Source organism: Phoca vitulina, unplaced genomic scaffold (genome assembly GCF_004348235.1).
Source record: "Phoca vitulina isolate PV1807 unplaced genomic scaffold, GSC_HSeal_1.0 scaffold41, whole genome shotgun sequence".
Lineage (NCBI taxonomy): Eukaryota > Metazoa > Chordata > Mammalia > Carnivora > Phocidae > Phoca > Phoca vitulina.
The window spans coordinates 16,709,264-16,736,330 of record NW_022589744.1 but is presented as its reverse complement, the minus strand read 5'-3'; the positions used below and the strand labels follow the sequence as shown (position 1 = coordinate 16,736,330).

Sequence of the window (27,067 nt, the reverse complement as noted above, 5' to 3'; positions counted from 1 at the left end):
TCCAAAAAGTCAGGAACAGCTGGAGGAAAGTCATGCATCCACATCATTTCATGTGTTTACATTAACGTTTAAATTTAAAATTAAAAAAAATTAAACTACTAAAGTTTCAAAATGGTGGTAACTCAGAGTAAAATTCTGGGCTATTCAAAAATCACTTTTAAATTCCCCCCAATTAACCTTCTAACAGAACTGTTAGCCACAGCCTGAAATACTGCATTTGCCAGAGGTGGCTCAAAACTCAAAATGTATCAAATTCTACTTTACAGCCCATCTTGGGGACTGTTCAAGTGTCGCACCAGTCATGGGCTGTGATAAACACCACGTAAGCCTGTGGAAACCAGTCACCTCGCTGGCAACACGAAGGTGCAGGCTAGACTGTGTCTGTGTTTTGTGAAATTGTTTATAAATAAATGCATTCTGTGAGATTTAGAATATTTTAATAACCACAGATACTTACTATTATGTTTTATCACAGGGTTTAGCTAATAACCAACAATACCTTTCTATTAATTCCTCCGGAAAATCGAACTGTTACTGGTGCCTCCACCAGAGAAAGAAGACAATCCTCCTCCAAATACACGCAGACATTCTGTGTTTGGAGGAGAAAGGTAGACTCCAAGACTATGAGTTGAGAAAAGCAAACCCAGACCATGACACTCTCCCTGTGAACAAGACAATCCTTACGACTGCCCAGTGAGGGTCAAGAGGTCCTCAGAAGTGACCGCCAAGCCGCAGTGAAGGACGTGGGAGGTGAGGAGCCCCCGCCAAAGGCTGTTAATCCTGTAATGTGGTGTTGCTAGCAGGAAAAAGGGAAGTGAGCACAGGGGGCATCTGGAGGGAGGAAGTGCCACTCCAGGGGACTATGGCACTAGTATTTCTTCCCCCTGGTAAAGGAGAACAGGACCAGGGGCTGTGGTTCCACGACCCTCACGCCACCGACAAGCTGTATGCAAGTTCCGAGAGGAAGGAGTTGGTATTTTCTGTCCTGAAAATGCGAGAGAACCTATTAGGCACCATCACAACAGGGTCTAACCTCCTCTCCACTCACAATGAGCCTACAGAACAAAGAGGCTGTGATAGTCTAGCCAGAAAGACTAGAAAATATGAGTCAGTAGTAAGAGGTATCTACTGCAGACAGAGATGGAATAAAGTAACTGGATTTCTAAGGTAATTTAAGACCTTTGTAATTTGATCAAGTCAAGCTACATATACTAAAATCACACTGACTCGGACTCTAATGATTCAGAAATTATTATATGCAGAGAAAAGGCAGCTTATTATTCTTTATAATGAACTACAGAGAAAAGGATCTGCAATATTGAGCACATTCTCTTCCCCCCAAATCCTCCCCTACTCAAGGCTGCTTCCCAGAACCCTAAACGACAGCCCCTCCTCCCTCCCGGCCCCTCAGCTGACCCAGACCCAGGGGCAAGGTGCAGAGCTGGTCACTGTCCTCCATGAGCACCTCTGGCACTCCTGCCTAGACTCTAGTTTCTGTTTGTCCCAATCACACTGAACGCTCTACTAAGGACTCATAAAGAAACTGATGAGGACATGTCAAGTACCTTCCAGAAGGAGAGTTCAATGTGCAGAATGAGGTGAACGCAAAGCACTCCCTCTATTTCAAGAAACCAGCTCTGGTCCTTTCAGAGGCCCAGAGGCCCAAAATTCAAATCTTCTAATCATAACAAGTACCTCTACTCTGGGCTGGGTAAAATTATAAACAATAAGAAAACATTCTGGCATAAATAAGCAACCAAAGGAAAGAAATATGCCATCTTTCCAGACACAGTCAGATCTTGTTTTATTCTAGAGTTTCTTCTAGACCAATCAAAAAGCTTTGCCATGGGTAGACAATGCAAAATACCAAAAGTAAGCCTGAAAGGTAGCTGTGGACTTCCATTAGGTACTCAGAACAGGCATGGCGGGAGTGTCAACACACACTTCTCTTAGGAACTGATGCAGAGCACGGGGCTCAAGCCCACCAGGTCCCATTCTCCCTGCACAGCCACCTCCCTCACCCCACAGGGGAGGGCAGGAGGCAGTCTGGAAACCCACTTTTTTTTTTAATTTTTAAAAATATTTCTTTATTTTAGAGAGAGAGAGAGCATGAGCTGGAGGAAGGGGCAGAGGGAGAGAGAACCCTAAGCAGACACCCTGCTGAGCGCAGAGTCCGACACAGGACCTGATCCCACGAGCCCAAGACCACGACCTGAGCCGAAATCAATCAAGAGTTGGACGCTTAAACAACTAAGCCATCCAGCAACCCCTGGAAACCCACATTTTAAAAATGGGCTGTTTTAGGTGACAGTCCTCCCCCTACTCTCTATGCAAAGAAAATCCTAGCAAAGAAAACAGATCGGGCTCTTTTATGAAACAAGGCTGCAAAATGGAAAGGCTTTTTTGTTTTAAGCCAAGAGTGAGGAAATGGGAATAAGGTCTCCATACATACAAAGACTTTAAGCATGGTCTCTTTGGGAAGGGTACCTCAGAGAATTCTCATGACAGAAAAAGGACACGTGTGGGTCAGTACCGGGGACAGCTAAGGACCTCTGAGGACAGAAAGAAACTGAGTGCATGTCCATAAATTAAAGGGAGGCGTGCAGCAGGAAATCCCTTTCCTGCTAAAATGCTGGAGCCAGGAGGTGCGAAATGTCTCAGGAGCAGCCCGACATGGGCAAGAGGCGCAGAGTCACCCTTACGGACCTTGATCTGGACAGAAAAGATGTTTCAATAAAAACATTAATGACAATTGAACAGAGAGGGTGCCTGCCTTGCAGCAGTTACGTCTGTCCTCTCCGCTCTCAGCATGCTACGAGTCACTCCCAGCGGCCAGGGGCAATCAGTGCACGTGGGGACCGTACCTGACCCGACTAACTCCCCGTAAGATCGAAGCCAGGAGGAGGCCACCGCGGAGAGCTGGCCTTTGCCCTTCGGCCAGAAAACCACAGGATGTTGGAGGCAGGTCTCGCACCAATGGATGTTGAGGGAACATAGGGAAAGAGAGCATTCGAAGCCTCGCCAGGCTTTTCAGAAATACTCACTCCCATTAAGCCCAGCTAACTGCTGTTTCCAGTCGCCAGAATTCTGCACCGAATGTGCTGTACGAAACCCTACCACACTCCTGACAGGGCATTCTGAAACCTCACCTGCCCACACAGAGGAGCTCTGTTCCAGGTACCATCACCAGACACGGACATAGATTATCATCTGGTTCTGCTTCCTCCGCTTTACATTTTCTCTGAAGCACAACCTCACTGTTCTAGATTAAAATATGGTCAGTACCACAGGGATTTCTTGTCCAATGTGCTGAGAGACCTGCCAGGTAGCTGGATATCAAAGTGTTCTCCAAATCCAGTATTTTCCTCACTGCCAACTAAGAAATGCCACCTAGCCGTGCACAGGGAGGCAAGCAGGGTGCAGATGCCGCAGGCTGGGAGGGGAGGGTGGGTCTTACTTTGTACCTTCCACAATCAAAGACCGTTACATGACTAAAGACCCCTTACAAAGGAAATGTTCAGGATTTGGCTGATGAACTATTTTTATTATAACATGTTTATATGTCTACAGGAGGAAGAAAAAAGTTTTTGCCCCTCATTAAACAGAAAAAGGTTCCCCCCACCTCCATCACTAGGTTATGGTTATGGTTCAGCAAACACATTTCTCAAAGGATCATTTACTCACTAAGCCTGAAAGGAAGACTGTTGCCATTCCTTGTGACTTAATGAATTCAAGAACTGCAAACTTATGTTTCTTCTTTTATTATGTTTTTAATATTCTGTATTTCAGATTTGCCTTTCCCATATTGCCTGAATTAGAGAGATCCTACTATACATCCAGTAAGCAGACACACAGAACACACACACAGAAGAAGAAAAAAACTACAGTGTCAAAGTTTAAAAACTAAACTAAATTAAAAAGCTGAACAAGGAAATATGCACCGATTTTTCAGAGTCCTCTGAGAAGGCCCAGTTTCCAGACAGCCCAGGAATGATCTGAAAGCACAGGTGCACAAGCAGGAGGGCTCCCCAATTTATGCAGGGCAGCACCACATTTATCTGTGTTCATGTATGGCCCAATGGGAAAAGGTCTTTTGAAGAAAGGGTTCCTTGATAAAAGTCTGAAAACCATCTCTGTGTCGACTTCGAGAAGCTAGGTATGCCAGCAGATGCAGATAAGGAAGACAGAAGAAAGCCTAAGCGAAGGGCTGGGTTTTTAACTTGCCTTTACTTCAGACACAGAGAGTTAATTGCAATGGTTGAAGGGAAACCTTTCAAATAATCCATGCCTTTCCCATCCGTGGGGACAGTGACCATAAAAACCACAGGCTGAGGTCTGCTTCTAGAGCCACTATTCCTTCTGCTCTGCACGGAGGTCAGAGCGTGGGGACAGTGGCCTCCAACACTTCCTCCTCCCTTAGCAAAAAAGAGTCTCCCTCTACCTTTGCCCTGTGCCCAAGGTACGGGAAGCAGCTTAAGTGTTCTCTCAGTTGTCAATCAGCAACTACCGAAATATCACAGCAACATTTCAGAACAAACCGAAACAGATTTACCTGCCAGCCCTTGTCCGCTGTCCGGTAGTATGGATAATTTTTAGTGATGTGAGTATAAATTCCATTTAGAGTAAGCTGCTTATCAGGAGCCATCGTAATTGCTTGTACGATTAATTGTGCATAGGAATAAGGAGGCTTTGAATCATCCTGTATTTAAGTTAAAAAAAAGAGAGATTATTGAAGTTATCAAAATTTTTACTAAGTTCACTAAAATTCAGGATTGTTCATGTTTTCAAGTGTTCCTCTGAAATGCTTAGTTTTCCTTACTATGAAAATAATATAATCTGATTGAAAAGCATTTGGAAAGTTTATAGGAAGCAAATGGAAAAGTGTACGAGCAGTGTAAAAACAAATATTAAAACCACGTTAAGGAGAAACTCCACACGGCAAATATGAAAAACATAAGGAAAACAAAAAAGCTATTTGACCTCAGTAGAGTCCAGGGCAACACATGTTAAATCACATCCAGAGGCCTGTCACATGGATCTAGCCATCAAGTGAAGAGTCAGGATGGTGAGGGGAGGAGACTCCCTCCCAGGCCCTGGTGGGTCCTCACACACACGAGGGCCAAAGTGATAGCCACTCAGAACTGCCCCATCCCATCAACTGAGAAGCTCCTCACATTAGGAAACCCCACAGAGGGGAGCACCATATGTCAGACATCGGGCTCCGACCCTGGCGTCTCAGGCACCCGGGCAGGCGCTGTTTCAGTGTGCAGGGCCGCTGTGCACACCGCAGAACATGGACATCCCTGCTTCCAGCGCACTCCAGGCCACAAGTGGCTCCTTGTCACTGTGACAGCTCAGAACCCCACATACATGTGCATAATAAGCCCACTTGGGAGAGGGTCCACCCCTGGTTGTGAACTGGAGAATGTACGAATCAACTTAAATGAACCACGAAGCATAATAGTGAATGCAAACAGGAAGCTGCAAAAGAATATATTCAAGACGATACTTGTTACATGAGGTTCAAAAAATGAGCAATTTAGACATTGCTTAGGGATAAACACAAACGGAGTAAAAGAAGAGACAAGCAGAGGACTGACAGACAGACAAGGCAGGAAGACAGACCTGCTAAGGAGAGGAACATGGGCTTCAGCTGCCCAGGCCATGCTCCGTCCTGACAGCCAGCGGTGGGGACATGTTCCACGAAGAAAGACAGAATCATCTACAACCCCAGCACCCCACTTTTAAATAGCTAGTATTTCCTGAGCACTTACACTGGGCTCTGCCCCATCTGTCCTGAGTGGACACACTCTGAGTTCTACACAAAAGGGCAGGCAGACTGGCACCACTGGAGACCACCCCAGGGACCAGGGAGAGAACACGAAGCCTTCTTCACTGCGCTTATGCCATTCAGTGTGTTTCCTTGTTAACCTTTCTTCTGTATGTTCCTAAAAACTTTTTTTACTGAAAAATGTAACACGGACAGGAAAGCCCATAATACATCCTTATCAGCTGAAAACAAATTTTTATAAAGTGAATGTCAGTACAACCAACACTAGGTCAAGAGAGAACACAGCCCACATTCCAGAAGCTTCCATATGCCCCCTGAGCCCACAGCCTCTACCATTATTCATGACATTTTATAGTAATCACAATCTTGTTGTGACTAATCACAAGTTTTATCATCTCAGAATGCATCCTGAAAAAATACAATTTAGTTCTGACTGATTTTAAATAGGCAAATGGACAAAATGGAATCCTACAGAGGGGTGCCTCTTTGTGCCTGCCTCCCGTGCCCAGCACACCTTGTGTACGAGGCTCCTGGCTGCAGCAGACAGGCGGTGCATGGCTAGGGCACATCCATCCCATGGCCATGCCGTGTTCTACTGCGCAAATACATCACATTTTATACACAAGTAATTAAAATAATATTATGCATTGCTTTATGTTTTTCACTCAGCATTATGCCAAGGACACTTCCACATTGTTAGCTATGTTGCATGATAGTCCCCTGCTTGATCATTCTTCTCTTATGGGGCATTTAGGCTGCTTTAAATTTTCTATTTTATATAAACTTATGTTTGAGATTTTTGCCATTTCCTTTAGACACAGTCCTAGAAGGGGCATTCCTGGGTCAAAGAATAAAAACATGCAGGGTCACAGCGTGGACCATCTCAAAAATGTGTGTTCTGTGCACACATGCATTCAGACAAAGTGCACGCACAACCTTCCACATCTGTGACAGCAGGACGAAATCCCAGGAACAGTCTCCTGGGCCATAGTGCACAGCACCTTGGGAGGACCTCAGGCTTCTTGTCTTTCACCGGCTCAGCTCTCAACACCTGGGTCCGCAGCTGCCAGTGGGGAGCACCCGGTGGGGAGCACCCGGTGCTCAATGACCAGAAGAATTCAAGACCCCACCCCAAGAACATGCTCAACAGGGAGGGGCCCCACAACCAGCCATGCATCCACTCTGACGTGCACTTCTCAAAGGCCCTGGTGGGGGTGTTCACAGACCTGCAGACAATGAAGTGAGGACAGCTGGCTGTGTGATGGCCCCTGGGTTCTGTTTCAAGGCTATAGAACATTTACCTTTGGGCTGTCTCCACCAGAAGCTTCCTTTTCATTCTCTGGCTGTGAGTTGTCGGCCATTAAATTGAGGTCAGCTGGTATCACACGGCCCATTTTGTACCCCGAAGACCCTGCTCCCCGGGGGCTTGATGGGCAGGAGTTTGCAGCACTGTGGATGGGAAAAGGTCACTGCTATCAGTCTATTACAGAACATATGTCACACTGTGCTTCCATGACCCGTTCTGATTTCAAGTACAAAATAGGAGCATATCAGAATTTCCTATGGAACATGGCCTCACTAGTTCTCCGTGAAGGTTAGGGTCACTCCAGGAAACACGTGGAAATCAGGTATCTGCTTCACATGTGTTATTTTACATAATCAGAAAACACACTCTCAAAGGGGGTGGTGGTCCACCTGTTTCACCAGTGAGGAAACTAAGGCTCAGGATGGTTCTGGAACTTACCAAGGACACAGAACCAAAAGTGATGGCCCCAGGGCTCCAGCCTGGCAGAGGGACACAGAGCACATGCTCCGCTGACTCCCTTCCCATCAAGGACATGGCCTCCAGCTACACCAGAAAGGTCAGGGACAGTCTGGAGAGAGAGAAAGGCGGCCAGGCCAAGCCCAGGCAGCACACAGAGGGGATGAGGCCATGGACATGGACCCAGGTAGCATCAGGCCCTGGAGCACCTGTGTCAGGTCAGTTGGACACAAGACACCCCAAACACAGAAACAGGAACCTATTTTTTCCCGATTATTTATTTATTTATTTATTTTTAAAGTAAACTCTACCGCCAACATGGGGCTGGAGCACACAACTCCAAGATCAAGAGTTGCATGTTCTATCAGCTGAGCCAGCCGCGCACCCAAGAAACCCATTTTTAAACACGTGTGCTTTTTTTTCACCAGGCAGGGCTGGGGTGCTGCTTCTTGATCTCGGTGATAACTGAAGGCCATCCATACTCATCTGTGGTGATTCCCCAAACCGCACATTTGAGCTCCTGTTCCCTTTTCTATGCAGGACCAGACTTTAAAAAGAGAATGAGCCACGGAAGCAGGACACCAAGGTAAGACAGTCTAAGAAATCCATCCAGTTATACAACAGTATGTGCGGTTAGATCGGAGTTGTATTTGGGGGGGAGGGGAAGACAAGTATTGCAAATACATAGAAAATTTCTGGAAAAAATACCTAAGAAACAGGAGTTACCTCCAAAAACCTGAGCTGGGAGTGGAGCAGGAGAGGCAAGGGGAGGGGGCGACACGCTCCTGGCCCAGCACCCTCCGCAGCAGTACCAGCCGCTCCCCCAGGAGCACGCACTCACTGGATGGGTGTTTACTTCAGGCCAGGAACCACTCTCAAAGTACCGGGAGAGGAGCGGCAGGACTGCGCGGAACCTACACTTCACCGTCTTGAAGACTAGCTAATGTGTAAGAAGTGCTGACGTGGGGAAGGTGAGTGGCCCTACAGGGCTGGACGCTGGGTCTGGAAAAGGCAAGTTGGCTCCACCATAGGCCGTCCACAGCCAGGCTCCCACGCGGCTGTCTTGCCCAGTGAGGGCACTACACCGCTCAACGCTGGCCACAGTGTGAGGGACCGGGGCGTGAGGACGGACGACGAGCAAGGAAAGTAAGAGGAAGACAGAGCAGAAGGCGAGGAGAGGCTGGGTCAGGAGCTGTTTCCCTCCCCACCCCCCCGCCCCCCGAGTGTCCACGCCGCTTGTCTAGTGAGTTGGGGTGCCGCCTCCACGGCTGCTCTCCCACTGTGGGCTGCTCTCCCACTGGGGGACACAGGGCTTGCTCCTCTTCCTCTGTGAACTAGCGTACTTTCACACAGTGCTGAGCAATAATCTGGCCACGCGGCTGCCGACGGCTGCCTCTGCACGGACACAGTGGCGGTTTGGTCCACACAGTCACATGCAGACGCAGTCAGCTAAGTGGGACAGCCAGCAGAGCAGCCACAGGAGGCGGCAGGGGAGGGAGGGGCCGACGGCCGCTGCCACGCAAGACACCAGGTCTGCGGCCGCAGGAGCACAACCAATCCACTCACCACTCCCTCCACTTACAAATAAACCAACACACACAGCCTCCCAGAAGGCCTACTGCTGATGCTCACTTTTAAGACAGGAAATAGAAGTCTTCAGCTGAAAGGCGTAAGCCAGAGCCGCCAGTTCTCCGTGTGCCCTTCCTGGCTCTGCCACACGCATCGTCAGCCTGGGCAGACGAGACAAACCCCACCCCGCCGCCCAGCCGTGCCCTGGACAGACCTGGACGGCAGGGGCCTGATCAAGAGAGCAGCACGGTGTTCATTCTGCACCTCCATCTCCATCACTCACAGCCAAGATCACTCCTCCCCTCTTCCGAGAGCCAAGAGAACCTAGCGGACTGATGCCTCACAGCAGAGTTCCACCTCAACCACACGCAGCAATCTAACCTGCTCCAAGCACACACGTCAGCACGATCCCGTGGCTGTTCTTGACCTGACCCTCAGCTACTGTCCCCTGAGAGCTCAGCACAACCTGACCGTTGTACTCTGGCTTCTGGCTTCTGCACCGACAGTGTGCCCCAAAGCCGCTCACCTCTGCTCCCTAAAGCACCCAGTCTCTCTTAAGACATGACGAACTGTACAAGTTTGTCACTTCGCTGTGATCAAACTCATCAATCTGAAGTACAAGTCATCAGAATTTACATGAAATTGCAGCAAACTCGGGGTGCCGGGGTGGCTCAGACGGTTAAGCATCTGCCTTCGGCTCAGGTCATGATCTCAGGGTCCTGGGATCGAGGCCCACATCGGGCTCCCTGCTCAGCGGGGAGCCTGCTTCTCCCTCTCCCTCTACTGCTTCCCCTGCTTGTGCGCTCTCACTCTTTCTGTCCAATAAATAAATAAAATCTTAAAAATAAAAAGAAATTGCACCAAACTAAAAAATCTCAAAATGCAAATGAAAACATATCTCAGAGTTTATAAAGACCAAAATGGTAATCATCTGCCCCTTCAACTTAAACTCAAATACAGAGAGTCCCTAAGTGAAGACCAAGAACATTTGGGAACTGTGTTTCACACGCAGGAAACTGGGAGCAAAGGGTGTTCGAAAATTGAATGGCATGTGCAGCACCCTCACACCTCCCTCTCCGTGTCATGTCCACCCCGGAAGGGAGCGGCACTGCTATGTGCTCCTGCCCGTTACTGTGACTTATGACGGCTTCTCCAAGTCCCAAGGCAGGAGGTGAGGAATGAAACTGTGATGTGGTCATGGACGGCTCAGCAGGCACGCCCCCGCAACCCGACCCTATGGTGACCCCCACCCACCACATAAGCTGCTGTACCTGATGGTTCCCGTGGGGGAGGGAAGGGGACTGATGAGGTGGGCCATGGTGTCTGGAATGTTGATGGTCAGGGGCGAGATGTGGGCCTGCACAGGCTTCACCGGGGATTCGGGGGCCTCCTGCTTCTCTCTCTTCTCACTGGATAGGGCAGTGAACGTGATCTTGATATTTGTGCTCGGGAACCTGAACGTGCACCTGAAAAAGAAAAGCCAACTGTCAGCACCTGCCTGCCAGACTGGAGGATGGGGTGTCCCACCCGTAGCAGGACACAGAGCCCAAGTGTCCCCAAATGCCACTGGAGCTTCATCTTCTGTGGAGAAGCCACCGAGAAGCCCACTTCAAGCTCCCCGCATGTGTTACGATTCGCTTAATGAATGAAACCACAAAAAGGCATTTCATGACTTTAAAACACTAGTAAATAAATACGTTCTTTAGACCAGCCAAATATAAGGAGAAAAAAGACTCAAACATGACTTAATCTGCATTATTCCTTTGCAAATAAATACACAGGTCTATCTGGGTCATTAAGCAACGTAATTTTGTGGCTGTTTCTTAATTAAAGAAAAATCATTCCTTTTGAAGAATCCTATCACCTTTTTTACTGATCAAACAAGAGCCAGAGATATTAAATTTTGGAGGAAAAGGTTTACAGTTCAATACTCTGGTTTACCTTTAATATAGCTTCCTTGATATAACTGAAGTATATTTATTTAAAAAAAAAAAGTAATGCAAGCCAAACATCTTTAAAGAATAAAATTTAAAAATAGCTCCACAGACTCCTGGTCTCTCCCTGATCTCACATCCAGTTAAATAGTGCCTGATCTGTGTGTATATAAATGGCCGACCAACCAGCTGATGGTACTCAGCTGACCTCTGTATATCCATCCCAGGGCACCTGTCTTGGTGGTCAGCTCCACCTGCCACGGAAAGATCCAGCATGTGCCATGGAGAGCAGAGGTCCCTCCCACTTCTGGTGACATTTTCAAGGTAATTCTTCCCAATGCTCTAGTTGAGGGCTAGAAAGGATGCCACTTGGCAAGGTTTTGACACTTGCTGCCTGGTCTCCTCCCCCTACACTTCCCCCTCGAATGCACTGACATCAGGTTCCCTGCCTCTTTACTTCCCTCATGAGGCACACCAGTCAGTCCTGCAGCCTCACTGGACAGAGCAGAACCTGAGTGACTGCCTCCTTCCTGGCACCCAGCACCCACACCCTTCCCTGTTCCTACCTCTTGGGGCTCCTTTTCAATCCATACTGGACTCTCCTTTACATCCCATGTCTAATGCCCAGACCAAGACTCACAGCGTCTCTGTGCTTCTCTGTCCACATTTACTGCCTGGGCAAGCTCAGCCAGGCCTGTGACCTTCACCTCTACATACTCCCAAATGACTCCAAAATTCACATTTCCTACACTCTGGACCTAATCTCTCACCACCTTCCTGATGCTGCCCTCTGTACCCACACTGGGCATCTCTAATAAGACCTCACACCAGCTCCTCCCCAGAGCTCCCCTTGGCAGTGAATGGTATCACCCAGTTGCTCAGGCCAGAAACACAGGACTCACCCAGCCTATCTGCTATGCCATCAGCTCTCATCTCAGAACATACCCATCATCAGAACTGAAAACATCTGCTCTACCAGAAGCCCTGTTAAGACACTAAAAGGACAGGCCATCCTTTTGCCTTGTTCACCTTCTAGGAGAAAATTTTTACAAATCACATATCAACAAAGAACTCATATCCAGACTATAAAGGTCTATCTAAAGGTAACAGTAAGAAAACAAACAATCCAGTTAGAAAATGGGCAAAAAACTAAAAAAACAAACACAAAAAACACTTCACCAAAGATATATAGGTGGCAAATAAGCATGAAGAGATGTTCAACCTCACTAGCCATTAGGGCAAGGCAAATTAAAACTGCCATGAGATATCACTCAATACTGGAATGGGTAAAACTTACAAGACTGACAACACCAAGTAATGGTGAGGATGAGGAGGAAGAGGTCTCTCCTACATTGCTGGTGGGAAGGTAAAAAAGTGCAGCCTTCTGGGAAATCAGCCTGGCAGTTTCTCCTACAGTCACACACGTGTATCAGAGGACGAGGACCAAGCTGGGCCAGGAGAAACAAACACATTCACACAGAAACCTGCACAGGAATGCTCACAGCAGCTTTCTTTGGAACGTCAAAGATGGGAAACTACTCCAAGGTCCTCTGATGGGAGTAAACAAACTGTGGTCCAACACATCACGGAACACCACTTGGCAACAAAACGGCATGAGCTACTGGTGCAGCAGCCACCGCGCAGGGTGCCGTGCCGAGTGAGAGAGCCCGCCCCCGGAAGTTTTATCCTCCCTCATCCCTTTTAGGTAATCCTTCCTTCCTTCCTTCCTCCCTCAGTCTACATTTGTGGAATTAAAAAATGCCCAGCTTCATATATTAAAAAGGTAATTAAAACAAGATCACATGACTAAAACAAACGAGAAGACCACAGTTAAACACCTTACAACTGCCTCTTTATTGCTGGTATGAGATCTGAATCAACTCTAGGCTTAGAGAAGGTAACTGGGAGCCCACTGGCCACTAAATTTTTAGCACAACATATATGACAACTATGGAAGGGTAAGTTTTCCTCCTTTTTCTCCCATATATAGTACCTGAGCCCCCTGTCCTCAGACAAATCACGCTCCCCCGCCCCCCCCCCCCACGTCACCATGAAGGCCAGGCTGTTAGAACAAGCTCTGTCGTCCAGCGCGCAGGCCTCCATCTGGTAGAGCAGTTACCTCTCTGTGGCTTTCTCACCCATAAAACAGAGATGGCAGCATCTCCCTCTTAAAGCGTCCTGGTGATTAATTCAGATAATATTTAGCAAAAACTCAGATGTTTGTTAAAATGAAAAAAACAAACTACCTTCAGCCCCACTTCAAGATGTCAACACTTACTTCTCCTACAGACAGTATCGTCCACCCTGCTGTCTGTCCCACTGCCACCCTGAGAACTTACAGGAGGCCAGCCTCACGCAGAGCAACAGCATACACACCTGCCGCCCTCCGAGTGGTGCAGAAGCAAGAGAGCACTGTGCACAACTCCAACAGGGGAACTCCAGAAAAGTGAGCTCTTCCCTCCCCCATGGGGCACATACATGTCTCCCAGCCTTTATTTCTGCTTTTCACAAAATAAGACCACACCCTCCACACTGGTCCTCAGCTTGTACTTTTCCCAGAGTGTCACCCACAGCATCCGTGCACACACAAACAGCTGAGTGCTGCCTTAGGGATAGGATACTGCCCCATCAAGGATCTCCTTCCTTGTATCTGAGTCCCAAGGCTTCCGATTAAAGGTAATGATCGATACTGTCCCGACTGTCTCCATGGCACAGGTGCTGTCAGGAACCTCAAACTCCCAAGTGCACAAAGGGTGTCTAAATTGAGGCAAGGCGCTGTCAGGCCACCTGCTAATAGCCTTTGACCAACAGCATGTGAGACTTCCGTCCTGGCCACCACTGGACACTGTTGCCACCAACCCCACCCCCTTGACAGGTGAAAATGATGAAATCTTTCTGCTTTCATCTAAGAGGAAGCTTCTTCTCATACATGTATGAGCCATGAAACATACTTTAAAACCACCCAGACATCCTGGTAACTTTATTTTTAAATCTGGGTTCTGATTACATGGGTGAGTTTTTGTGAAAATTCATCAAGTTGCACATGTTATATGATACGTATGCTTTTCTGTACAAATAGTATCCTTCAACAGAGAGGAGTTATTATTTGAAAAAGCCATCAGTGGGGCGCCTGGGTGGCACAGTCAGTTGAGCATCTGACTTTAGATTTCGACTCAGGTCATGATGTTTGGGGTCGTGGGATTGAGCCCCACATAGGGCTCTGCGCCCAGCGTGGAGTCTCCTTCAGATTCTCTCTCCTCCTCCCTCCCACTCACTCTCTCTCAAATAAATAAATAAAATCTTAAAAAAAAAAACAAAAATGGGGGGGCACTTGGGTGGCTCAGCTGGTTATGCATCCAACTCTCAATTTCACTCAGGTCATGATCTCAGGTTCATGGGATAGAGCCCCACATTGTGCCCTGTGCCAGCAGGGAGTCTGCTTGAGATTCTCTCTCCCTCTGCCCCCCACCCCGCTCACATGCGCTTTCTCTCTCTCAAATGAGTAGATAAATCTTAAAAACAAAAAAAAAAATTAGCAAAATGCTGATAATGTGACAAGGGCTGTTTTCCATACTTCTGTGCTAACAATGGCCTATTTCTTTACCTGGGTTGTGATTACACTGGTACCCACATTACAGATATAAATGATTTTTCTATGTAGGCTATGTTCAAAGCAAAATACACCACAACTGTTTTCAGGTTCTCTATGGAGTTCAATTAGCTATGAAATCCTCACTCCCTTCAGGGTACGTGAATGACCACCACTTGACTTTTCTAAGCTAGAATTAAAAAACAGCAGAATAATTTTGATTAGTTGCCTCACAAAACTAAAAAGAGCGGCAAAACATTACAGTAGCATGAAGGTGAAGATAAACCCAGGTGAGGGGATCCCCCTCAGACCTCTACCTTCCCAACACCACCACCAAGTGGCCTGAATTTCAGGGCTGGAAGGCCCATCCTGTCTGTGCACCCTGATCCACTTCCCTGCAGTGGCAAGGGTGTGAGTGCCCATGTCTCACACCTACCGTCACAATACCTAACATGAGGTGTTCTTTAAAAATACTTTAATTGAGGGGCACCTGGGTGGCTCAGTCGGTTAAGCGTCTGATTCTTGATTTTGGCTCAGGTCATAATCTCAGGGTCCTGGGATCGAGTCCTGCATCAGGCTCTGTGCTGGGCACGCAGCCTGCTTAAGATGCTCTCTGTCCCTCTCCCCCACCTCATGCTTGCACACTCACTCTCTTAAAAACAAAATTATATATACAAAAGTGATCCTGAAAGCTTTGTAATGAAGCTCAATATAAGAATATGCATCTGTTCATAAGACCCTGACAATTATGACAAAATAATAGAGGAAAGGGAAAGATGAAGAAATGAATAGTAAGACAAGCTAGTCAGATAGCAAAATCACAAATCCCTCAGTGAAAACGACCAGAAGCGTAAATCACAGGACAGCAGCCTGGGGGTACTGAGCACCTCTGAGAACTGAGAAGATGCACATCTTGAACCATAAATCAAAACTGACAGCAACACAATTGATGGTTTCAAACACATGCAAAGGACCCTGATAAAAAATTAAGTTTCTTCGGCGCCTGGGTGGCTCAGTTGGTTAAGTGACTGCCTTCGGCTCAGGTCATGATCCTGGAGTCCCTGGATGGAGTCCCGCATCGAGCTCCCTGCTCGGCAGGGAGTCTGCTTCTCCCTCTGACCCTCCCCCCTCTCATGTGCTCTCTCTTTCTCATTCTCTCTCAAATAAATAAAATCTTAAAAAAAAAAAATTAAGTTTCTTTTACTTGAACAAATGTTAATCATTTTAACATGGATTCAGACTTGCACGTACCCCTCCCTCCCCGTACTCACTCTCCTATACTTGGTGACTGAAATGGGAACTCTTACAAGTGAGATCTGCACACCAGTGGCCTCAGTCTAGAGCTCTAAATAATGAGATTTGCAGAGAGCTGACATCCTTCTCTGCTGTGGCACGGATCACTCAGACATAGTCCCTGAGCTGGAAAAATCTCACGAGTGTGCTCCATTTCTGCCTACTCAAAAACACACATCTGGATGCAAATCAGTCATTATTAGGTTAACTCTGGAATCACTCAAATTTTTGAGTATTTCAGAAATTTTAAAAACTCTTCACAATTTGTTATTTTACCTAATTCAGTGATCGACCCACACAGCACCAACCCGGTCTGGTGCCTCGCAGATGAGGAGACCACTCTGGAAGGAACCAGAGTAAGTGCAGTGGTGCAGGGGAGAGACCTGCAGATGCTCCCCCTCCCGCCATGGCTCAAAGTGGCAGCAGTGTCCCCACCGTGGGGTGCACACAACCTCACCTCTGGGCTTCCTGCTAAAAATAACTAACACGATCTCACCAGGAGGAAAAACATCAGACAAATCCGTATCAAGGGGCATCCTACATAAGAACTGGCCTGTCGTCTTCAAAAATGTCAATGCCACAGGAGTCAAAGAAAGGCTGAAGGGTGGTGACAAATGAGAAGAGAGGTCAATGCAACTGTGACCCCATTCCGGAAACAGGTCTGGTTTTTCGTTTCCAGTGAAGGGCATCAGCAAATGACCGCTGAAGTCTAAGCAAGGCCAGTGGGCTAGATCCACAGTACTGTACCAACGCTAACCAGCATTCGTGCCTGTGCTGTGGTTATGGAAGAGAATGTTTTTAGGAAACATGTGGAAATACTTTAGAGGTAAAAATCCATCATGCATGCAACTTACTCTCAAAAAATTTCAGAAAAAAAATGAGAGAGATAAAGCAGGTGTGGTAAACGTTAATATTTGGGGAATCTGGGAAAATGGGAATTTTCTGTTCTATTTTTACAGCTTTTCTAGAAGCCTGAAGTGATTTCAAAGAAAAAGAAAATGATTTTGGAAACTTTAAAAACGTCCAGTGCAAAGCTCAGTGACCTAGGCCATGTCTGCCAGGCTAGGAACTGTGCACGATGTCCAGAACGTCTGTGACATCTGTGACAAGGTGAGTGCACACACGCGCACGCACACACACACACACACACACACACACACACAGAATGTTCAGAAACCATCTGACTCTCCCAGCTGCTCACCTGCTTGTGTTTCACAGAAGTACCAGTCCACACCTGAGTGGCCTTTGCCACTGACAACCTGAAGGCCTGCTCTGGGACATAACCCTCATCGTCATCTCTCTTCTGCGGGAGTCTATGATATTGTAGAATCCCATCAATTTTCAAGCACAACTTTGTAGGACACCTAACACAGTTAATGAAATGTCACCTTGAGGCGCCTGGGTGGCCCAGTCTCAGCATCTGCCTTCGGCTCAGGTCATGATCCTGGGGTCCTGGGATCGAGTCCCGCATCGGGCTCCTTGCTCAGCGGGGAGCCTGCTTCTCCCTCTCCCTCCACCTGCTTGTTCTCTCTCTCTCAAATAAATAAATAAAATCTTAAAAAAAAAAAGTCACCTCACTGTAATTTTCACTGACTCCTGATCCTCGTCCTGGGCCTCAGGCTAAGCACTACGACCCCAGTTTGGGGGTACACACAGTGACCCTGACACCTGCACACTCTCTCTTCCAGCACAGGTGACATCTGTTACACACACACCACCCCATCACCGGGCTTCCCATGTGACCTATGAAGCTGTGTGGTCCGTGGTAATACCATATTCCATACTCCGGATTTCTTCTCCCCTTGGAAGAACATGTGTCCCATCTTAAATGCAGCAATAGTCTCACAGAGCAGTATCTCCCAAGCCATGTTCCTTCAGCACAGCACTGAGTGTCCTGACACCCAACATCTACGAGCCAGCAAAGGTGAATCCTGCTGTGGTAACAAATGGCCCCCAGACCTCTGTGGCTCACAGCAAAGGTTTGGATCTAGCATCTATCATTTGCACACTACCTAGCAGCTGGTCTGCTCCACATTTCCCTCACTCTGGGACCCAGGCTACTGTGGTGGCCCCATTTAAGACACTGCTGGTCCCAAGGCAGAGAGAAAAAACAGAAGGTAGGAGCCGAGTCCCATAGCCACACTTGTGCAGAAGGGGCCCACAGGAAGGACCTCCCCAATAAAACATCACCTCCCCCACGACAGCAATACCAAAGGGGCGTCTGGAAAATCGTTTCAAATCCTTTCGCCTATGCAACTAGCCAGAGACACTAAGCTGAGTTGCTGACCTGTTTTCCAGGGGAAGAAATGAAGAGACCAGTTACCCTAAGTCATTCAGCTTTAACAAGTGACAAAGATAATCTAATGTGAAGGGGGAGAAAAATCTCATAATTTAATCTCACAACTGGCAAAGGAAAAGGCTGTGTTAATAAAAATGTGTTATACGGGGTGGACAGTGCTCTGAGGCCATCAAAGACTTGGTGTGAGCAGCAATGATCACTAAGAAGGTGGAGGGCAGCAGAATCCTCCACATTTGAGGAAACGTGTAGACTGTTACACTGAAGAGTAGACTGGGAGATAAGAGTGGGAACGAGGAAACCAGTGAGGAGGTGTGTGGCACTTGCACCTCGGGGGCAGGGAGGACAGAGAGGGGACTGGGTTCAGAGACAGAAATAAGCAGCCTATGGCTACATTGCTAAGTGTGGGCTGAGGGAAGAAAACCCCAGGATGGCTCAGGGAACATCGGTACCAATTACTGAGATGCCGGTGGGTGGGGTGGATGAGGAACAGGTTAAGTGGACACATGACGTGTGAGGTGTCCCTTAGCCACCACCCCAGGGAGACGTCTCCCAGCCCTTAGTGAAGCCCAGCTGGAGACCCGCCTCAGTGTCCTCAGCACAGAGAGGGTACGTGTGCCATGTCACAGAAGACAAGGAGCCTGAGAAACTTGGCCAGCTGGTATCGAGAGAGAGAACCACCTTAGGGACTCAAACAAGCATTCCTTCCAAGGAGGATCATTACCATGGGAGTTTAAAATGGGTTCCAGCCCCAACTGAGCCCTGACAGCAAGCCATGCTTCTTTTTTTCCTGCAAAAATGGAAGAAAGTTCCTCATCCTGAGCCCTGAGGAAGACTGAAGCCAAAGAGACACTTTTCTGCACCATTCTTTCACTAGTTTCCTCAATTGTGTGAAAGAAACACTGAAACTTATAATGCCACCTTTCCTGAATTGTTGCCCCTAACTGATCAAACTCACCAGTGACTCATCAGTCACTCCCTACCCCACGGTGCCTTTGCCACGAGCTAAGGAACAACACACCCACCCCACGATCAGTCCTGCTGACAGGCCACCCTGAGTCAGGAGCCCAAGGCTGCCACCACCATCAGTCTGAGATGGCCCCAGAGTCTGGTGAGCACTCCTCTGCCCCAGAAGGGGGTTGCAAAGGGACAGCAATGCCAGCCCAGGGAAGGGCCGTGTTGCCTCTCAGAGGAAGCAGTGGCTATTTAAAGGGCACAAGTTCTAAGTAGAGTGCATGACCAAGTTTGAGACAATTTAGGACAATGAAAAATATACCGGGAAAAAAATCAGAAACCCCAAGCAGTCTTACTTTTGTCACACCTCAGCAATGAAATTCAAGCAACTCACCTATCACCTCAGCTTGAACTTCTTACCTTGCAAACTGCTAAAACACTAGTTTTCTATGAAAACCTGTGAAATGTGATGCGATGGTGTGCATTAAAGCAGGCCAGGCTGTTTTAGTCTTTATGAGGTTCGGCATGAATCTTCTAATCAGAGACTCAAAGCCTGTTGCTTCAATGAGACTCCTGCAACTGGGGCTCAGGAACCACCTGCTGAGCCCGATCTTTGAGTGAAGCTCTTTACTGCCACGCTTTGCTTCAAATGACTTAGAAACTACATAGCTTATGAAATAAAGCTCTTACATATGGAGAGGACCGGCTGTGGGGGCACGTGCCAGTTCAGTCACACAGGTGCTGAGCTCAGAAGGGCCCACAAATGAGGTTTAATGCTCTACTGCCACCATCTTGAAATCCTCAATAATTTCATTTTTGAATTTACGTTTGTAAGTGAAGCCCAGTGACACGATGGAGCACAGGCCTGGGGCTTGGAGCCCCAGCTCACCTACATATTGCCCTCCTGCACCAACAACCTCCTCCCATGACCATCCTCTGTCCCAGACGGGGCTTGGAAAGGACACCTTGGGTATCTGGGAGGGTCTGCACTTGCCCTTAAGAGTATCCCTCTGCCTAAGATCTGGCACGTGCCTCCACAGCCGGCCCTCTCCACATGTAGGAGCTTTATTTCATAAGCTATGTAGTTTCTAAGTGCTTCACTCCAGACTAATGAGGACTTCCATTAGTTGTGAGAAATAACCCCATCAGCCCTCTTTCGTGTGAAAGGCCACATCCATGGCTCTTGGTGCAGACGGCTGGGTGGACTCTGTCTCACTGACAGCAGCAGCAGACAAGTGCACGGAGCATACAGTAGGTGCTCAATGAGAAGAAACATTCCTCTGAGGTGGGACTGCTCTTGAGATTACTCTATCCCAAACTTGCCCAAACACTCATGTTGAGACCAGAGCAGGTTCTCCAGCACACACACATCTTGCCCAGATTTCACTCGTAAGAGAAGCCCTAGTGCAGTGCCTGGGCTTCTTCCCTGTACTCAGTTTATAGCACTTCCTTCAGCTAATGCAGAAAACCAGGAGCCTCCAAAGAGCTTTGATTGTACACCTTTAAGTGAAAAATGAAGCAGGAGTCAACAAATGAATATGTACAATATATGAATAATAAGCCATCAAGAAATGAAAAGGCGGGGGTGGTGGGGTGGCTCAGTCGGTGAAGCGTCCGACTTTTTTTTTTAAGATTTTATTTATTTATTTGAGTGAGAGAGAGAGCGAGAGAGCACAAGCAGGGGAAATGGCAGGCAGAGGGAGAGGGAGAAGCAGGTTTCCTGATGAGCAAGGAGCCCGATGCGGGGCTCGATCCCAGGGTCCTGGGATCATGACCTAAGCCGAAGGCAGATGCTTAACTGACTGAGCCACCCAGGTGCCCCTGATTCTGATTTTATAAGAAAAATCAGCAGTTTGAGATGTTGATTATATTGTAATCTGTTTATAACGATGACCTAGGTTCAACACTCACACGTTTTAAATTCTTATATAAAGAGCAAGTATTTCTGAGACTAAGGGTGGAAACCTGAAAGAGGTTGAGGTGTTCGTGGGTAGTGGGAGACATTGGCTTTCTAAATGCTAACCTGTGAGCTGTGGGAACAAGGGGAGTTGGCCGACCCTCCTCCTAAGCCCTTAACCTCTGCTCTTCCGGAACACACGAGACTTTCTGCCATCTTTAAGAGGAAAGCGTCCGACTCTCGATTTTGGCTCAGGTCATGATCTCAGAGTCCTGAGATCGAGCCCCGCATAGGGCTCTCTGCTCAGCAGGGAGTCTGCTTGAGATTCCCCCCCTTTGCCCCCCCCTTTGCCCCTCCCCTCCCACTCTTAAAAAAAAAATGAAAGAGCAAGGAACAAAATAAGGAATATTTGTAATACACATATCTCACAAATGATTTGTGTTCAGGATATATAAAATTCAACAATAAGAACACAAAAAAACCCATTAAAAATGGTTAAACAGACTTCTAATAAAGAAGATACAGGGGCGCCTGGCTGGCCCAGTCAGCAGAGCATGCCACTCTTGATCTTGGGGTCATGAGTTCAAGCCCCACAGTGGGCCTAGAGTTTACTTAAAAAAAAAAAAAAGACGACGACGACAACGATGATACAGGAAAGGCTAACAAGTATGTGAAAAGATGCTCACATCATTAGTCATCAGTGAAATGCAAATCAAGCCACAACGAGTTACTACTACACATCCACTGAATGGCTGATATAAAGACTGACAAAACCAAGCACTGACAGGATACAGAGCAACTAGAACTTTCCCACACTGCTGGTGGAGTACAAAATGGTGGGACAGCTTTTGAAAAGTTTGTCAGCTTATTTGGCCAAGAGAAATGAGAGCATCTGTCCATACAAAGACTTGTTCATGAATGTTCACAGAAGCATGATCCAAAATATGCCAAACTGGAGACTTCCCAGGTAACCAGCAACTGGTGAATGGATCACCCAATGGCGGTACGTCCATACAAGAAAATACTTCTCAAATACCACTCAACAATGACAAAGGAAAAACTGCCCAAACAAGCAACATGGACAAATCTCAGAAAAGTTAATCAAAAAAAGATAAACTGAAGAATATACACTGCATGATTCAATTAATAAGAAACCCTAGAAAAGATATGACTAGTCTACAGTGATGGAGGCATATGAGTGACTGCCTGGGGCTTGTCACTGGCAGTGGGATGAGGAGGCAAGACTGCAAGGAGGTAGGAGAAAGATCTTGGGGAAGAAACATTCTATTATTTTGACTGGAGTTTTGGTTACATAAGTACATACATTTGTCAAAACTCTTTTAAAGGGACCCTTAAAATAGCTTTGTCTTATCCTACGTAAAATATACCTCAAAAAATTGTCATCTAAAAAAAATAATAATCTGGCAACAATATATTCATATGTGTGTAAGTTATACTACCGTATTATACACTATAAAACAAAAAAAAATAGCAAACAGGATGAAAAAAATAACAAGTATATTTTCTTCCTAAACTCTAAAAGATCATCTCAATCTCTTTCTGGGGTGCACACACCGACTCTGGAGACTAATATCCTAGAGACAATGTCACTTTTGTTTTACCTGTGAAGTTCCAAGCACAAGGAATACAGTGTCTAGGACTGTGGGAGGTTTTTCCCTAATTTTACTGAAATATAACTGCAATATAAAATGGTATTAAGTTTAAAGTGTACAATGTAGGGGCGCCTGGGTGGCTCAGTCGGTTAAGCGGCTGCCTTCAGCTCAGTTCATGATCCCAGGGTCCTGGGATCGAGCCCCATGTCCAGCTGCCTGCCTCTCTGCCTACTTGTGCTCTCTATCTCTGTGTCAAATAAATAAATAAAATCTTTCAAAAAAAAATAAAGTGTACAATGTAATGATTTGATATGGTATATATTTGATATGTATGTATTACAAAATGATTACCACAAATAAGGTTAGTTAACATCTGTAACTTCACAGTTACGATTTTGTTTGCATGTGGTGAGAACTTTTAAGATCAACTCACCTAGCAACTTTCAAATATACAAGTGAATATTGTTAACTATAGATACTACGCTGTACATTATGTCTTCAGGACTTATTTATCTTATAACTGGAAGTCCGTACCCTTTGACCACCTTCAACCATCTTCCCCACCCTAGGATTGTATTTTCTAGATCATTAATAAGGCTGCCAATTACATAGTCATAAGAGAGATCACTGTATTGAGTTCCTTATCAAATGGTGAGTTTTTACATATGTTTGACATTGGGGTAAGGCATTTCATCCTTTGGGCACTTTATTAAAAGATTAATTCCCACTTTATAGGAACAGAAAAACATAACCCAGAAGGGAATGGTAAGGTCTGCTTTCTGAACAGGCAGCTCTGACATGGGGCCACCCTCCACCACACTGAGGTGTTTTGATGGTGAGCCCGTGCACATTCACTTATACTTCTCACTTGTCAGGTGAGCTGCACACAAGAGATGTACAACCACGGAACCTGCAGGAAAGCCTTCTGAAAATACTACGTTGAATGGCCAATAAGCACATGAAATGATCCTCAATATCATTCGTCATCAGGAGAAATGCAAATTACAACCACAAAACACCACCACTACACACCCAGTAGAAAACCTAAAATGAAAAAGAATGCCAACGCTGATGAAGCTGTGAAGCCACCTGAATGCTCCCTTACACGGTGTCAACGGGGTGTAAACTGTACAAAGCACCTTCCAAAGTGGCTGCACCTACGAAAGCTGAACAGATGCACATCGTGTGAGCCAGCAGAGCCGCGGAGCCAAGAAGCACACCCAACAGAAACGTGTGTGCTCATCAAAACACAGCTACAGGAATCACAAATTTTCAATTACAAAAAGTCTTCCAACTTAAAAAATATCTAGAAAATACTCACAGCAGCACCGTCCATTATAATAGACCAAAATAAAATGACCTCACTGTCCAACTACAGCAGAACATCAAATTGTGTATGTTCACATTACTGAATACTTTACAGCAATGAGAATGAGTGATTGACAGCTAAGTACAAATATATGGGCTAATCTCACAATCATTTTATTCAGTGAAAAGCCAACGGTACTCTCTGAAGTCCATGTATTCCATGTATACGAAGCTCAAAAGCAAACAAAACAATCTCTAGTTTAGAATTCAGGACAATGGTTCTGTGGTTGGGAGGGGCCCTGTGGGGTGCTGATGATGCATGCAATGTTTCTTAACTGGGGGCAGATTACATGGCGGGTTGTCATTAAGCTTTACACTTAGGACCTGTGCAATTTTTTGTGTGTGCATTGCACTAAAACAACAATTATGTTATGGAAGGGGGCAATCAAGAAATTCCTCTCAAGGTCCAGGTGAGAAATTACTAAGGCAAGAGCTATGTAGAAGAAGGAAGGGTAAGAGACAGGTGTGAGAAATGTCCAAGTGAAATGACTGAGACAGAGACATAATTCCACCAATGCAGAGAAGCAGAAAAGACCAAGGACAGGGTGAGTCCACCACCCTGGAGGGACCACACTGACTCAGAGGAGGAAAGGAGGGCACCTGAAATAGACAGAAATAGGACTGCAGACTTAGAGCTGGAGGCTTGAAAGCTACTGAATGAGGACAGCCACCTGTCAGCATCTTGCTCCTCATAACCCTACTACAATGACTTGCCGTCAAGCAGCCCTACACCCTATACAAGTCCACAATCCCTTGTTCACAAATTCCAAGAGACAAACAGCTCCAAAAACCCTGACCTGAAATCGTCTGGTAGCCAATTCTGACCCAAACTGAGAAGGAGCTAATTATAGCCTTTAATTATCCTGCTTAGAATATTCATGTATTTCATGACAGAAATTCTAATGTGTTGAATTACAGGGTGCTGGGAGTATGAAATAATATACGTACACACATTGTACTACTTTTCTAAGATTCAAACTACTCTGATTCCAAAACACCTCTGGCTCCATGGGCTGAGGGTGGGATCTGTATATATACCGCCTGCTGGCTAGGCATTGTGCCATTTTCCTAAAAACTTCTCCAGAAATATTCCAATTTGTTTAAGGGGAAATCAGATGGCTTGGTTCAAAAAGAATAACTCCATTAAGCTATTGTCCAGAGCAGAATATCAATTGGTATTTTTGTTGTCATTAATAGGCAACGAATTCACATACATAAAATTTGAAAGCTACCAAAGAGTGGAAACTAAAAACAGCAAGATTCCCTCCTTCCTATGGCATTCCCACTGCTCTGGTTTCTAATGACAGCTCTCAAAAGTAGACCCCAGAACTATTAAACTATTCAAATAAACAAGTAAATAAGCAAGCCCTGGGCTCCAAGCAGACAAATGGTGCCTGCCTCTCTGCTCAACCATTTCTCTACCTCCCCAACATGGAACCCCCAGAGGAGGCGCCACGAAGCCCTCTTTAAGAAGGGGTTGTCTATATGCAACAAGCTCTTTTTCACCTACTGCCTCACTGACAACTAGAATCCCACTTCTGGGTCACGTTTGGCCCTCAATAATTTGATCATCCTCTCTTTTTTATTTTTATTTATTTTTTTAAAGATTTTATTTATTTATTTGAGAGAGAGAATGAGATAGAGAGAGCACATGAGAGGAGGGAGGGTCAGAGGGAGAAGCAGACTCCCCGCCGAGCAGGGAGCCCGATGCGGGACTCGATCCCTGGACTCCAGGATCATGACCTGAGCCAAAGGCAGTCGCTTAACCAACTGAGCCACCCAGGCACCCTGATCAGCCTCTCTTTTTTAAAAAAGACATTTCGGGACACCTGGGTGGCTCAGTTGGTTAAGTGTCTGCCTTTGGCTCAGGTCATGATCCCAGGGTCTTGGGATCCAGCCCTGCATTGGGCTCCCTGCTCAGCAGGGAGCCTGCTTCTCCCTGCTTGTGTGCTCTCTCTGACAAATAAATAAAATCTTAAAAAAAAAAAAGACATTTCATCAGGAAATCCTGACACATGCTACAACACAGATGCATCTTCAGGACATTATGTTATGTAAAATAAGCCAGATACGAAAGGACGAATACTGTATGATTTCATATGAGGTCCCTACAGCAGTCAAATTCATACAGACAAAAGTAGTTTGATGGGGCTGGGAAGAAGGGGAATGGGCATTATTGTTTAATAGGGACAGAGTTTCAGTTTTACAAGATAGGAGTTTGGAGACGGATAGTGATGACAGTTACACAACAATGAGAAAGCGCTTAATGCCACTGAGCTGCACATCTGAAAAGTGGTTACGATGGTAATTTTTTTTTTTTAATTAGGCTCCACGCCTAGTGCCGAAACCAACATGGGGCTTGAACTCACGACCCCAAGATCGAGACCTGAGCTGAGATCAAGAGTTGGACACTTAAATAAGCCACCCAGGCACCCCAAGACAGTAAATTTTATGTAATGTGTATTTTACTGCAAATTTTTAAAAAATTTGTAAAGAGCACTTACAATTGTGTCTGGAACATAGTAAGCAACTCATAGGTATTGTTTCTTTCCTTTTTTTTTTTTTTAAAGACATTTTATCAAGAGAATGGGAAGGGAAGCCAAACTAGAGGAAATACTTGCTAAAGACATAGCTCATAAAGGGCTGTTAGCTAAAACATACAAAGAACTCTTAAAACTCAACAAGAAAACAACTCAATTTAAAAATGAGCAAAAGATCTGAACAGACACCTCGCCAATGAAAATATACAGATGGCAAACGAACATATGAAAAGATGCTTCACATCATATGTCATCAAGGAAAGGCAAATCAAAACTGAAATACATACAACAAAATGGGTGAATCTCAAAAATATCATGCTGAGTGAAAGAAGTCAGACACAAAATACTATATATTCTGATTCCACTTATGTGAAATTCTAAAACAAGCAAAATTAATCTATAGTAACAGAAGCAGATCAGTGACTGCCTGGGGCTAAAGTCTGTAAGGAGACAAAAAAACT

General features: G+C 46.2%; 1 protein-coding gene across 1 annotated transcript in view; it reads right to left on the bottom strand.

The window, feature by feature from the left end:
- The window catches only part of FOXK2 (forkhead box K2), a gene marked incomplete at its 5' end in the record, with an annotated part of 70,114 nt that overhangs the window by 19,144 nt on the left and 23,903 nt on the right, over nt 1-27,067 (bottom strand). Inside the window, 3 exons of the mRNA XM_032429996.1 lie at nt 4,553-4,699; nt 7,093-7,240; nt 10,394-10,588. Of these exons, the coding sequence (XP_032285887.1) occupies nt 4,553-4,699; nt 7,093-7,240; nt 10,394-10,588 (490 nt within the window). The remainder of the gene's footprint in view (nt 1-4,552; nt 4,700-7,092; nt 7,241-10,393; nt 10,589-27,067) is intronic.